Genomic DNA, 15,392 nt, shown 5'->3' with positions numbered 1-15,392 from the left:
CCGAGTACCAGATCCAATATGGCCTCCCCTCTGGTCGGACAATCTGCATACTGTGTTAGAAAAGCTTCCTGGACACACTGCGCAAACACCGCCCCATCCAATCTACTTGATCTAAAGAGCTTCCAATCAATATTTGGGAAGTTGAAGTCGCCCATGACTACGACCCTGTGGCAACAGCACCTTTCCACAATCTGTTTCCCCATCTGTTTCTCCACATCTCTGCTGCTATTGCGGGGCCTATAGTAAAAACCCAACAAGGTGACTGCACCTTTCCTATTTCTGACTTCAGCCCATACTACCTCCAGAGGCAGATCCCCCTCAAACTTCCTTTCTGCCGCCGTTATACCATTTCTAATTAGCAACACCACCCCCCTTCCTTTTTTACCACCCTCCCTAATCTCACTGCAACATCTGTAACCAGGAACCTCCAACAACGATTCCTGTCCCTCTTCTATCCACGTTTCTGTGATGGCCACAACATCGTAGTCCCAGGTACCGATCCACGCCTTAAGTTCACCCACCTTATTTCTGATACTCCTTGCATTGAAGTATACACACTTGAGCCCATCTCTGTGTCCGCAAGTACTCCCTGTCAGTGCTACCTTCTCCACAGCCTCTCTACATTCTTGGACAGCCTGACAAACAGCTAGCCTACTTGCTGGACTACAAGTCCGGATCCCACACACTTGAGCCCATCTCTGTGTCCGCAAGTACTCCCTGTCAGTGCTACCTTCTCCACAGCCTCTCTACATTCTTGGACAGCCTGACAAACAGCTAGCCTACTTGCTGGACTACAAGTCCGGATCCCTTCCACCTGCCAAATTAGTTTAAAACCCCCCGAAGAGTGCTAGCAAACCTACCTCCCAGGATATTGGTGCCCTTCTGGTTCAGGTGCAACCCGTCCTGCTTGTACAGGTCCCACCTTCCCCAGAATGCAGTCCAATTGTCCAAATACCTGAAGCCCTCCCTCCTACACCATCCTTGCAGCCACGTGTTCAACTGCACTCTCTCCCTATTCCTTGCCTCATTGTCACGTGGCACCGGCAACAACCCAGAGATGGCGACTCTGTCCGTCCTAGCCTTTAGCTTCCAGCCTAACTCCCTGAGCTCTTGAATGACCTCCCCACCCCTCTTCCCACCTATGTCATAGGTGCCAACGTGCACACGACTTCTGGCTGCACACCCTACCCCTTAAGGATTCTGAAGACACATCTCTACAGGCACACCTCTACAGCAGGTGATAGTTGAAACTAGAGTATGTTGCTGGAAAAGCACAGCAGGTCAGGCAACAGCCGAGGAGCAGGAAAATCGACGTTTTGGGCCGGAGTCCTTCAAGAATTCCTGAGGAAGGGCTCAGGGCCCAAAATGTTGATTCTCCTGCTCCTCAGATGCTGCTGATCTGTGCTTTTCCAGCAACACATTCTCAACTCTGATCTCCAGCATCTGCAGACCTCACTGCCTCATACTTGAAACCAGACCTTCTGGCCAAGAGACCAGGGAATGACTGACTACTGTAGCACATCAGCCATTCAAGGACTCCCCTTTTTTTTTAAAAAATGTATTTTCTGATCAACCTGCTTAGATATGTTATTGTATACCTCTGGAGCAGGTGGAATTTAAACCCGGGTCTCCTGGTCAGACAGAGGGAGACTACCATAAGAGACCTAGGAATCTGCTTGTTTTAATCAACCTGTTCAGACATGCTGTAATATACCTCGAGAGCAGGTGGGACTTGAACCTTGTACATTTTCTCAGCAACCTTTTTGAAGATGTTATTATATATCTCTGGAGTAGGTGGGACTTGAACCTGGACCTTTTGGCTTCTGGCAACCCTCCTGGTAGTGCCCCAGCAGTTCAAGTTTTTATTTACTAAAGATGATTTTTATAATGTTGGGATCATCCAAAACTGAGAACTTCATTAATTTCTCTAGTTTATCATTTTACACAATATTATTCCTATCCGTACATTCCCTATCTTTGGGATTTTCATTGACCAAACTACATTTCAGTTCATAAAAATTGGATCTGAACTGTGTGCTGAATCAGTTAAGCCATTCCAATGAGGCTTCTCGCTGTTCCACCCTACCTTGGGTATCAGCTTCACCCTTCTGTCCAGATCTGCAATTGAACTGATATTTTCCAGTAAGACTATTGGTGGAGAATTACATTTGATTCACCTTGCTTAAATTCCAAACCTGCAAATTTGAAAGTTCCAGAAGGTTGAAACCGATTTTGAATTTCTTCTTAAGTTTTTTTGTTTTTTTTTCTTTGATCTTGGGACCCCTATAATGAAAAGTGGGATAAAGGACTATGTGAAGCAGACAGGAAAGTGGAATTGAGATCAGGATAAGATCAGTGATGATCATGTTAAATGGCATAGTGGGCTCGGAGGGTTGCATTGCCTACTCTGACCCCTAATTCCTATTTCCTATGTCCAATAAAAGTTAACACAAAAATGCCTAGAAATTTCCATTATAATACCAATAGAACATTGATGCATCTGCTTCTAGTTGTGACTGGAACTGCCCTCACTGAAAACACCACACCCAAGAAGAGTAATTTAATCCATCAACATATTTATGAAATTTCCAGAGCTTCTCCTCTATTGATGTTTCATTTGGGGGTTGTAAGAATATTTCCCTCTCGAACAGGTTACCCTGAAGGAACAACGTTTTCATATCTATATAGTTACACTTCCAAGAAAAGGTTCTTAAAATGGTTGAAAAGATTTTCAAAGTTACCTTTCCTGCATTTTTTTGAGATGTTATAACATGGCTGTAAACCCTTCTAATTAAACAAAACAGATGGAAAAGCTCATCTCTCCTCGTAATCTATTAAGATATGAGTGATGGAGAACTACCCAAATTCCGCCATTTAAAGAAAAAAATAATTTTGTTCTTGAACTCTTAATAATGAACATTAAACAACTATTTATAACTCTAAGCCTCCTTACTCTTAAAGATTTGTTATTGACAATATACTGATCCAATAAAGCCCCTTTTAAATTTACAGCAATTCAATTTTCAAAACCAAACAGCGACTGTCGTCTCTGGTGTTGATCTTCCTCTGTTTGTACATCTCCCTGGGTAGTCTTCGGTCTTCTGCTGTTCAGTCTTCTTGCTAATATTCATTTCCTTCATCTTATTTTCTCTAGTCACTTCGATTTCTATGTTGATTGAGAAAGTTTTTTTGGGCACATTTTAAAAAATTCCTCCCCATCCAAGCCCTTAACACTATGGCAGTCTTAGTCTCTGTTTGGAAAGTTAGAAGTCCTACAGCACAGGACAGGCCCTTTGGTCCTCCAAGCCTGCTCTGACACACCCTATTATAACCCTATTATTCTGAATTTCCCACTGACTACTGTGTGCCCATAGTACAATCTGATCAAAGTGATCTAGCAATATTGGCCCTCCAGTTCAGGTACAACCTGTTACTCTTGTCTAGGTCACTTCTGCCCCAGAAGAGATCCCAATGTTCCAGAAATCCCTGCATTAACTCTTCAGCCATGTATTCATTAGTCATATCCTCTTATCCCTATAGTTATGAAGTTGAAGGTGTGTATTGTAGTTTAAGAGATAGAGAGTGAGTCCTGTTCTGAACTGATTTACAAGCACCCGTATATATGATTAGATGGCAGTCCCAGAGTGTACTGAAAATTGAAAATATGTAACATTTCGCAGTGAAATGGATACCTGAGTATTGGTTGCTGTTTTGACAACAATTCAAATTTAACTGATCAGTTTACATATTGCCCCAGAATAGTAAAACTCAATCAAGTTTGAACTTATTGGTTTGATGTTAGCAAAACAATGAGATGATCCAATATTGGCAGGGATATAAAATGCGGACATTTTGAAAATTGGTCAGAGTGAGAAAGTGTATAAGGTATGAACAGATAAGGAAAGAGTTAAGTTTTGGGTTGTGTGGGACAAAGGCTCAGCTAGCATGACGTGGATCAGATAAGAACTTGCAGTAAACAATGAGGTGCTGGAGGTCAGGGTAGTGGGTTGACTCGGTGAAAAAACATTCCTTATGTAAAGCCATTTAAAGGTAGGTGGGACTAGATTGGGTTGGGAAATCTGGTCGGCATGGACGGGTTGGACCGAAAGGTCTGTTTCCATGCTGTACATCTCTATGCAAAGTCAGTTAACCAGCTATAATGCCAGATGGCTTGATGCTTGCTGATTGTAATGGTAATGATTGCCTTATTTGGATGCTGCTCCCTGTAAGTGACTATGTAATTCATTAAGAATCTGTTCGAGAGATGATTGAGAACTCATGTCTCTGTGCGCATGGGTGATTGTTCTCTCTCACTCCAGGGTCCTGAATAAAGATGAAGGAGGTAAAGCCATACTGTGTCTGAGTGTTTGCTTTGACTGACATGGGGATAGGGAAACGGAACAGCAAGAGAGCAACTGCCATCAAGACAGAAACACCTGGTGAGCTAACGTCTTGCTGTCAAGAACTTAGGAAACACTCTCAATCAAAGGTACTTTTTCATATGAAACATACTCACAGTAAAAAAAAAAAGACAATCCAGGGAGATCCTCAGTCAGAAGAAGATTGGCACAGAAGACAACAGCAGCTGTGTGGTTTTGAAATTAAGTTGATGTAATTTTAATAAGTGTTTTATTGGAACAGCATATTGTTAGAGAGTTGGAGGCAGATAATCAGTTAAGAGAAAGGGGGTTAGAGTTGTGAATAGTTGTTTAATGTTCACTTTTAGAGTTTTTTAAAAATTATTTTCTGTAAATAGTGGAATTTGGGAGCTCTCTGTCACTCACACTTTAACAGATTACGAGGCGAGGTGGGCTTTTCTGGGTGCTTGGTTTAATTTAGAAAAGGGTTCACCTCTGGGTCGTAACACTACTCTCACTAGCACATGGCACCGGAAATAGTTCAGAAATTACTACCTTTTGAGGCCCTTGTGGGAAACAAACAAAGGGAGTTTGATAGTTGGAGATAATTTGGTGTTTATACTGAGGTACCAGGTAAAGGCCAACCAATTTCATCATATGGGTGAAACTGAACTGAAAAAGACTGTTCAGGATTGCTAGGATTTGTAAAGAATAAATGGATGATTCAGACATTACAAATGGACTATCTCACAGCTGAAAAAGTAACCTTGAAAATCTTACTGCTCTTTTGGCCACATTCATGGAAGTGTAGATCGAGCAGTATGAAAGCTACAATTTTGAAAGGAAATATATGTTAGAAAAACTTATGAAATCATTTTAAAAAAAAAAATCAGATGTACAAAACAATTATGGAAACTGAACAAAACTTAGGATCACAGATTAGCTACACCACATAAGGGTGGCATTTGCCAATAATTGCATGCCAGTTCATTGCAAGTACAATTGAGTCACACTCCCACATTCCTGTCCTGTTGTTCTGCAATGCACCTTTTTAGGTGCTTTTCACTTCAGCCCTGACGTAATTTCACTTATTGAATTCCAGATCTAACTGTAGCATACAATGAATGTTTCCAGAGCAGCGTATTCTTTTGGTGAGAGTTGCTTTGCTGAAAATATGTTATGCTCAATGAAAAGCAGATCCTCCAATCTTGTCTTAATATCATAAATGAAAATATACATGTTATTAATCAGACTACAATTAAACTTAAAATTGAGAGTAAGCCTTGTGAAATTTTCAAAATATACAGGTGCACATCCGACATGCTCGGGACCAGCTAGTTTTCAGAATTTTTCAAATTTCAGAAAAAGCAGCAGCTTAATGGTAACATTTTTTAAAGTCTTTCCAAAGAACAGACTTTGAGTAAAATGGCCCCTGCAACAAAATTGAGGCCTGTTAGTGCTGGGCCGTGCCCCCACATGTCGCAACTGAGTGACACGCATCGAGTGGGTGTGGACTTGGGTTAACTGTTTGCATGCCAAACAACCTTGTTAATGAGAAAGAAAATTCACAAAAACCTTTGGACTTTGGAGCTTTTTGGATTTCGGATAAAGGGTTGTCTGCCTATATTAGCTATTAAGCAAAGTAGTTCTGGGAATAACTAAATCATCAATCTGATTGAGGAGGGTTATTCGGATCCCAGTTGATTATACTTTGTCATCACAGAAAAAGGACAGTGAAGCTCAGCCATTTAGTGGAACTGGCTCAGCATTCAGACATGACCAAATGTTAGTTTTGAAATAGCGTTAAGTACTAACTACCCAATGTCAAGAATGTTTGAATACATAATTTAAAGAAATTCTAGGAGAATTCTCATATCTACTCAGTGACAACAAACATAAGGGAATCAATTACCATCTCTGCCATTTCTCTATACCCCAAACTAAATTCTGACTCTGCCTGTAATAAGGCTGCATGTTCAGCTTAACGTATAGAAACTTCTACAGTCCATTGTTGTTGTTTGCTAAATAGCGTATTCATATCTAACCTTCCTTTGTCAGTTTTTTTGATTCCCCTTTGCTGTATGCTCTTTTAAGAAAAACCTGTCAGTCCTCAATTTTAGTACACTATTTGGACACTTTAAAAATCTTTTCTTTAATTTTGTCTAATTCTGAACTTCCTTTATGGGCAGCACGGTGGCATAGTGGTTAGCACAGCTGCCTCACAGCGCCAGAGACCTGGGTTCAATTCCTACCTCAGGCAACTGTGTGGAGTTTGCACATTCTCCCCCGTGTCTGCGTGGGTTTCCTCCGGGTGCTCCAGTTTCCTCCCACAGTCCAAAAATGTGCAGGTTAGGTGAATTGGCCATGCAAAACATTGCCCGTAGTGTGAGGTAAAAGGGTAAATGTAGGGGAATGGGTCTGGGTGGGTTGCTCTTTGGAGGGTCGGTGTGGACTTGTTGAGCCGAAGGGCCTGTTTCCACACTAAATAAGTAATCTAATCTAATCTTTGGCTACAGTCTAAGTTTTTGGACCTTGATGGAATGTATAGTTTCTGAAAGCTATGTTATAGTTGTTTTAAAGATTACCTCTGTAGGAATGCATCTTCCCATTCCACCTCAACCAGTTACATCAAACAAGATTCTATCATAATGTGGTCACTCATCCCTTAAAGTTATTTTGCAGCAAGATTATTAATTTAGCCCTTTTTATTACAAAGTACCAAATCTAAAAATAGCTTGTTCTCTAGTAAACTCCTTAATATATTGGTCTAGAAAACCATGCCCAACACACTATATAAAAAAACCCTCCTCCATAGCTTTAGCACTCAATTGTTTTACCCAGTTTATATGCAGATTATATCCATGATTACTACTTCCCTCAGCTCCTGATTAATACCATGCCACATGCATCATTACTATTTGGTTATGTTATAAACTCCAACCAATATCTGCTGCCCCTTGCTGTTTCTTAGTTCCAGGAGATCAGAATTGAAAATTGTGGCAGGAGAGTTGACGTTTTGGGCGTAAGCCTGTCATCAGGAATCATTTCCAGCGCCACACCTTTCAACTCTGTTTCTTTAATTCCAACTGAACACATTCCACTTGTTATTCGGATCTATGATCCTGCCTTTTTAATGTACTGATCTGATTGGTAGTCATTTGGCTGGAAGGCTGATTGCGATGTCAAGTGCCGCTGAAAGCGCAGGTTCGATTTCTGTTACTGGCTATTGGTGTCACTGTGAAGGTTCTGTGTTACAACCTTGCTCCTTGCCTGAGTCACTTTATTTTTCTTTAACCTACTTTTCTAATCAACCTGTTTAGAGATGTTATTACATACCACTGGAGCAGGTGGGACTTGAACCTGGTTCTCTCAGTCAAGGGTTGGGCACACTACCACTGAGCCACAGGAAAGCCCTGCCTGAGGCATGTAAACCCTCAGGTTAAACTCACCACCAGTTGTTTCTCTCTAATGAGAGGGCAGCCTTCTGGGACAATGTTGACTTTTCACTGACCTGATCCTTATGGACGCAGTTCCATCTACTTTAACCTTTGTCTTTCTTAAATTTTGAATATCCTTTAATAATCAGTTTCCAGTCATGGTCATTATGCAGCCTAAGTTTCTGTAATCATTAGATCATATCCATTTACCTCTATTTGTGTCTTGTAGATGCTCTGTTTTATTGAGAATGATGCATATATTTAGATAAGCTGCCTTGACTGTTGGTATTTCTGATAGAAGCTTATTTATATCACATTGTGACCAATTTTATACAACAGGTTTATGCAATTTTTAACTTTATTGGGAGTTTGCAAACTAATTATAGAGTTTTGGGGAAAATAACGCCTTAAGTTATTTCTTATTTAAGACTGTAACATTTTCCATTTAACAGTTCCAGGTCTTTGAATTTGGAATTGGCCATCAAGTGCATGTTTAAGGAGGATGAACACAGAGGAACTGGAGTTACTGGGCGATTCCAAATACAGAAATTATGTAGCTGCGGTGGATAAAGCACTAAAAAGCTTCGAGTATTCCAGTGAATGGGCAGATCTAATATCAGCGCTGGGTAAACTTAACAAGGTAATTTCAATAATGGGACTTTTAAAAAATCCATTTAAATAAACTGTAAAGATGAAGATATTTACAGCATTTTTAAATTTCTTATAGCACCTTTAATAATACAATTTTCTAAAAGGCTGCTGCATTTTCAAAGATATTGACTTTTGAATTTCAAAACTGGAGCTGTGAAAGTGAAAACCTTCTTCCATAAACACTCTATTCAAACTAATAATGTTGCAATTATAGTGATATCTATATTTACACTAACCTGTAAGTGGTCTGACAAGTAATATGCTACTTAGGAAAAAAATTACTTTTTTAATAGTCATAGAGATGTACAGCATGAAACATACCCTTTCGTCCAACTTGTGCATCCTGACCAGATATCCTAACCTAAGCTAGTCCCATTTGCTCACACTTGGCCTATATCCCTCTAAACCCTTCCTATTCATATACCCATCTTTTAAATGCTGTATTCATATACCCAGCCTTTTAAATGCTGTATTTGTACCAGCCTCCACCACTTCCTCTGGCAGCTCATTCCATACACACACCACCCTCTGTGTGAAAAAGGTTGGCCCTTAGGTCCATTTTATATCTTACCCTCTCACCCTGAACTGGTTTATCCCCAGAACTGCCCTAATTCTGGACGTTTCCCCTTCCCCTCTTCCATCAACCCCCACAAAAAAAAGGTAAAGACCTTATCTATTTATCCTATCCATGCACCACCTCATTTTATCTAACCCAGACAATTACTATCCCATCAGTCTCTTATCAAGTATCAGAAAAGCATTGGAAGGGATCATTAACAGTGCTATTATTACAATGCTGAGGTTGAACTCCTCTGCTAATTAAAACAAAACAGTTAGTAAAGCTCATCCCGCCTCGTAATTTGCTAAATGTGTGAGTGAGAGAAAACCCCCGATTTCCACTATTTAAAGAAAAAAATTCATTTTCTGAACTCTAACAGTGAACACTAAACAGAAACTATTAACAAATCCAAGTCTACTTTTTATTAACTAATCACTATCTGACCCCAACTCTATAATATGCTGCTCCAATAACAATTATTAAACATTATATCAGCTTAATCTGAGTCCATACAGTCTGTTATGCTGTCTTCCTTCTGGTCTTCAGAATCTGTTGCTTCTTTCCGTCCCTCCGATTCTGCTGTCTTCTCCCAGGGTTGTCGTCTTACTTTTTACTACTTTTACTAGAAAAGGTACCATTGATAGATGATGCCATCTGAGAGATTTCTTTGTGAGAGCCCCTTTCAGATGATATGTGCTCTCTGGTTCGATAGGCAGTTGACTCATTATGTACTGATGATTTTTTAAGGAGCAAAGCTGTTCCATAAAGAGTGACCCTTGGCATTCTGTATTTATTGATCTCGGTAGAAACTTTAATACAACGATGCTTATTGTTCATCATGTTGTCTAATATTAATATCTGAACATTTTTAAAGCAAAAACTAAAAAAAAAGTCATTTTTATTGCATGGTACAAACTCTGGGGGTAGTTTGCACTGTTTAATTGGAAAGGGGACAGCAACTCTTCAGCCTACCACTTCCTGTCTTACATAGCTGATCTTCATTGACTGTACTCCAACTCACTAAGTAAAATTACAAGAGATTTTCTTTCCCTTTTCTTACAAGTTTGAAGTTCATTCCCAAGTACGCAGGTTGCTAAAAAATGTGCTTTAAACTTTTCAAAACTATTTCAGAACAATGATATAATAGCTGTTTTTATTGCTCATTTAGGGTAGAGGCAGTAAGTATGAGTGAATAGGAAAGCTTCTTTTGTGTACGTTTATACAAAAGTTACATTTAAAGTATTTTTTGGGATGGCACGGTGGCTCAGTAGTTAGCACTGCTGCCTCACAGTGCCAGGAACCTTGGTTTGATTCCAGCCTCTGGCGATTGTTTGTCTCTGTGAAGTTTGCACATTCTCCCTGTGTCTGCGTGGGTTTCCTCCAGGTGCTCCGGTTTCCTCCCACAGTCCAAAAAAGATGTGCAAGTCAGGTGAATTGGCCATGCTAAATAGTGTTAGATGCATTAGTTGGGGTAAATGTGGGGAGGTGGTTACTCTTCAGAGGGTCAGTGTGGACTTGTTGGGCCGAAGGTCCTGTTTCCACACTATAGGGAATCTAATCTAATCGTTCTACGATTCTGACATTGCATGCTAGGCCTAGGCCAAGTCTTAGGGTTGCTGTGAATATTATGCATAGCCAGACCTATTGGTATTCCTGATAGAAGTTAATTAATATTACATTGTGGACAATTATGTACTATAGACTTATGCAGTTTCTAACTTGCATGATAATTCCTGAGTTTCAAAACCAGGTTTGATCAAATAAAGAACAGTTTGTTTCCCACACTGGCTAATGTCCAGTTCCCTGCCTTGTTTCTTTGATCTGATTTTGATGCTGCACATTGCATACAATTAAATGATTTTACTGGGAACAGCTTTTAGTTTAATTCTGTTTTTGGCATTTTGAACCTACTTATTTTGTTTTGAATATGGCTGTTGAAATTGAAGAGAAAGGATTAGCACTAGCTGTTTTCATGCATTTAAACAAAAAGTTGGATTCCTGGAAAGGATTCCAGGACACTAAAGTATTTTGTTTGCTAAGAATAATAAAAGATTATAGCATACTTGAATTAAACTTTTTTTTATGCTAGTGCCTAAAAATAGGTGGAAAGGCAGGTGGTGAGGATCACAAAGAGTCTTCAGATATAGACAGGTTAAACAAGTGAGTAAGATCATGGCAGATGGAATATAAAGTTGAAAAATATGAATTTGTGCACATTTAGTAGGAGGAATAGAGGAGCTGAATATTATTTAAATGGAGAAATATTACAGAAAGATTCAAAATAGAGGAACTTTGGAGTCCTTGTTCATAAATCATCAAAACGCTAGCATCCAAGTTCAGCAAGTAATAGAGAAAGCAAATGGAATGTTGACTTTTATTTCAAAGTGATGGTGTATATAAGTAGAGGTTAGAGCTCCTCATCTAAGGAAAGATATGCTGGTTTTGGAGGCATTCCAGACAGCTTTCAGTGGGCTGATCCCAGTTACAAATGGACTGTCTTACAAGGAGATGTTAAGTAGGCTGGGCCTATATTCATTGATATTTAGAAGAATGAACCTTATTGAAACACATGCAATTCTCCAGGGTCTTGTCAAGTTAAAGATTATTTCCCCTTATGGGGAGAATCTAGGAACAGCATAATCTTAAAATAAGGGGTCACACATTTAGCACAGAGACATCCAATAACAGAGTCACGGAGTTGTACAGCACAGAAACATAACAGTCGGGCTATGTCGTTCGCGCCGACCAGATATTTGACAACATTTGACCCATAAATGCTTTCTATTCATGTACCCACCCAGGTATTTTTAAATGTTGTAATTGTACCTGCCTGAGGCACTACCTCTGGCAGCTTGTTCCATACAGACACCATTCTCTGCATGAAGCAGTTGCCCCTCGGGTCCCTTTTACATCTTTCTTCTCTCACCTTAAACCTATTCTGGCCACTATCCTGGGAAAAATACTTGGGCTCTTTATCCTGTCATGATTTGGTAAACATCAATAAGATCAGCGTCCAACCCTCCAGGTTTAAAAAAAAAGTCCCAGCCTATACAGTCTCCCTATCTTGAAACCATCCAATCTCAGCAACATCCTTGTAAATCTTTCAGAACCTTTTCAAGTTTAACAACATAATGGGGAAATAAATTTAAATGAGTAAGAGGGGTGTGGGGAATGTTGGGGGATCCAAAGCGGTAATGCGAAAGAGGAGGCTGAAGCTGGTACAATAGATAAGGGGAGCAATTCTAATAGTCAAGGCGGACAAGAGCTTGGCAGAGAATGAGGTAAGACTGTTAAGCTGCACTTACTTCAGTGTAGAAGGCCTGAAAAGTAAGGCAGATGAACTTGGGGCATGGCTGAGAACTTGAGACAGGAATATCTTAGCTATCTTGGCTCAGGGATGGATAGGACTGGCAGCTTGATGTTCCAGAGTGTAGATGCTATAGGAAGGATAGAAAGGGAGGCAGGAGAGGAGGGGAAGTGGTGTTTTTGATTAGGGAGAACCTTATGGCTGTATTTAGATATTCCTAGGAGATCATTAAGTGAAGTTATATGGATGGAACTGAAAAATAAGAAAGGGATGATCACCTCGTTGGGATTATATTCTACACATCCCAATAATCAGTGGGAAATTGATAAGCAAATATGTAAGGAGATATCAGATATCTGTAAGAAAAATAGGGTTGAAATGATAGGGGATTTTAACTTAGATTGGGACTGGAAACTTATTAAGGTCTTGGATATGGAGAAATTTAAGTGTATACAAAAAGATGTTCTTATTCAATACGTGGATGTACCTACTAGAGAAGGAGCAATACTTGACCTTGGGAAAAGAGGCAGGGCAAATGACTGATGTCAGTGGGGGAGCACTTTGGGGAAGTGATCATTATTCGATTAGTCTTAAAATAATTAATGAAAAGGATAGTCTTGATCTAAAAGTTAAAGTTCTAAGTTGGAGTAAAGTTACTTTTGAAGGTATTAGACAGGAATTTTCAAACGTTGACTGGCGAAGGCTATTCCCAGGAACAGGCATGGTTAGGAATTGGGAGGGCTTTAAGAAAGAGATAACAAGAGTTCAGAGACAATATGTTCCTGTTAGTGTGAAAGATGAAGCTAGTAGGTTAAGGGAGTGCTGGGTAACCAGAAAAATTGAGGCTCTGGTCAAGGAAAAGGAGGCGTACATCAGGTATAGATGGCTGGGTTTGCATGAATCCCCTGAATATAAGGGATTCAGAAGAAAATCAGGAGGGCAAAGAAAAGAGGATGAGATAGCTTTGGAAAATAGAGTTAAGAAGAATCCAGTGATTCAACAAATACATTAAGGGCAAAAGTGTAACCCTGAAGAGAAGAGGATCTGTTAAAAATCAACATGGAAACACAAGAGGTGGATGTGATACTAAACAAATATTTTGCATCAGTATTTACTATGGAGAAGGATATGGAAACGAGGGAATTTGGGGAAATAAATTTGGCTTGAAAAGAGTTCATATTACAGAAGAGGAGTTACCAAAGTTCTTGAAACACATTAAAGGTGGATAAGTTCTTGGGACCTGATCAGGTGTTTCCCAGGACTTTGTGGAAAGCTAGGGGAGAGATTGCTGGGCCCCTTGCTGAAATATTTGTATCATCGATTGATGAGGTGCTGGAAGATGGAGGTTGGCTAATGTAGTGCCATTATTTAAAAAGTCTGTAAGGAAAAGACAGAATAATAGACTGATGTCGCAAGAGTTTGATGTCACTGGTGGATAGGTTGTTGGACAAGATTTGAATGCATTTGGAAAGGCAAGAACTGATTAGGGATAGTCAGTGTGGCTATGTGTGTGGGGAAATCATGTCTGTCTAACTTGATTAAAGTTTTTGAAGAGGTGACAAAGAAGACTGTTGAAGATGGAGTGTTAGACATTGTCTACAAAGACTATAATAAAGTGTTCAACAAGGTTTATTTATTTGGTCAATTTGTGGGATATAGGCGTTGCTGGCTGGCCAGCCTTTATTTCCCATCCCTAGTTGGCCTTGAGAAGGTGGTGGTGAGCTGCCTTCTTGAACTGTTGCAGTATGGGTTGACTCACAATTCTGTTAAGAGAGAATTCTAGAATTTTGAAGGAATGGCTGTATGTTCCCAAATCAGGATGAGTGGCTTGCAGAGGAATATATTTGCTGCCCTTGTCCTCCTAGATTGAAGTAATCGTGGGTTTGAAAGTGTTATCTGAGAACGTTTTGGTGAATTTTTGCAATGTACCTTGTATATAGTGCACACTACTGCTACTGAGTTTTGGTGGTGAAGGGAGTGGATGTTCGTGGGCGTAGTGCCAATCAAGTTTGTCCTGAATGGTGTCAAGCTTTTTTTTGCGTTGTTTGAGCTATACTCATCCAGGCAAGTGGCAAGTATTCCATCACACTCCTGATTTGTGCCTTGTAGTTTGAGGACAGGCTTTCAGGAGTGAGTAGATCATTTACTCGCTGCAGTATTCCTAGCCTCTGACCTGCTGTTGTAGTCACTGCACTTGTGTAATGAGCACAGTTGAGTTGAGTTTCTGATCAATGACAACGCACAAGATGTTGATAATGTGGGATTCAGTGATGGTCAAGGTGCAAATGTTACTTGCTACTTGTTAGCCCTGGCCTGGATATTGACTTGATCTTGTTGTATTTGGACACGGATTGCTTCTGTGTCTGAGGAGTTGCAAATGATGCTGAATGTTGTGCAATCATCAGCAAACCTACCCACTTCTGACCTTATGATGAGGGGAAGGTCATTGATGAAGCAGCTAAAGATGGTTGGGCCTAGGACATATAGTAGACTGGTTAATAAGATTAGATTGCATGGGACCTAGGGGATCAGTGCTGGATCCACTGCTTTCTGTTACTTTTATTAATGTATTGGATGTGAATACAGAAGGTATGGTTTGTAAGTTTGTAGGTGACCCCAAAATCAATGGTATAGTGGACAGTGAGAAGATTCCTGATGAAGGGTTTATGCCCGAAATATTGATTCTCCTGCTCCTCAGATGCTGCCTGACCTGCTGTGCTTTTCCAGCACTACACAGTTTTCGAGTGAGAAGATTATTTCAGAATACAACGAGACTTTGATCAGTTGGGCCAATGGCCTGAGGAATGGCAAATAGAGTTAGATAAATGTGAGATGCTGAATTTTGGTAAGGTTATCCAGGCCTGGACCAGCATTTGCCAGCATTCTTTCTACCTTCTAGAAGAAGAATGTTGTTAATCTTGAAAGGGTGCAGAAAGGATTTACAAGGATGCTGCAGGGACTAGAGGGTTTGAGCGAGAGGGAGATATTGAATAAGCTGGTGTTATTTCCCTGGAGCCTGAGTCGTGAATAGGCTGAATAACCAAGGTCTTTTTCCTCAGCCGGAGAGTCCAGAACTGGAG

General features: G+C 40.1%; 1 protein-coding gene across 15 annotated transcripts in view; it reads left to right on the top strand.

Moving 5' to 3' along the window:
- The window catches only part of dop1a (DOP1 leucine zipper like protein A), a 377,089-nt gene that overhangs the window by 42,774 nt on the left and 318,923 nt on the right, over positions 1-15,392 (top strand). For 10 of the 15 annotated variants that reach the window (XR_006312556.1, XR_006312558.1, XR_006312557.1 and 7 more), the window contains exons 3-4: positions 4,320-4,489; positions 8,248-8,435. Coding sequence is in view for 12 of the 15 variants with exons in the window: in XM_043696197.1 (XP_043552132.1) it covers positions 8,298-8,435 (138 nt within the window). In the remaining 3 variants the exon portion in view is untranslated. The remainder of the gene's footprint in view (positions 1-4,319; positions 4,490-8,247; positions 8,436-15,392) is intronic. The other 5 variants (XM_043696201.1, XM_043696200.1, XM_043696195.1 and 2 more) reach the window with 2 other exon arrangements.

Source organism: Chiloscyllium plagiosum, chromosome 9 (genome assembly GCF_004010195.1).
Source record: "Chiloscyllium plagiosum isolate BGI_BamShark_2017 chromosome 9, ASM401019v2, whole genome shotgun sequence".
Classification (NCBI taxonomy): domain Eukaryota; kingdom Metazoa; phylum Chordata; class Chondrichthyes; order Orectolobiformes; family Hemiscylliidae; genus Chiloscyllium; species Chiloscyllium plagiosum.
The sequence above is the reverse complement of the archived record's forward strand: the minus strand, read 5'-3'. Positions and strand labels throughout refer to the sequence as shown.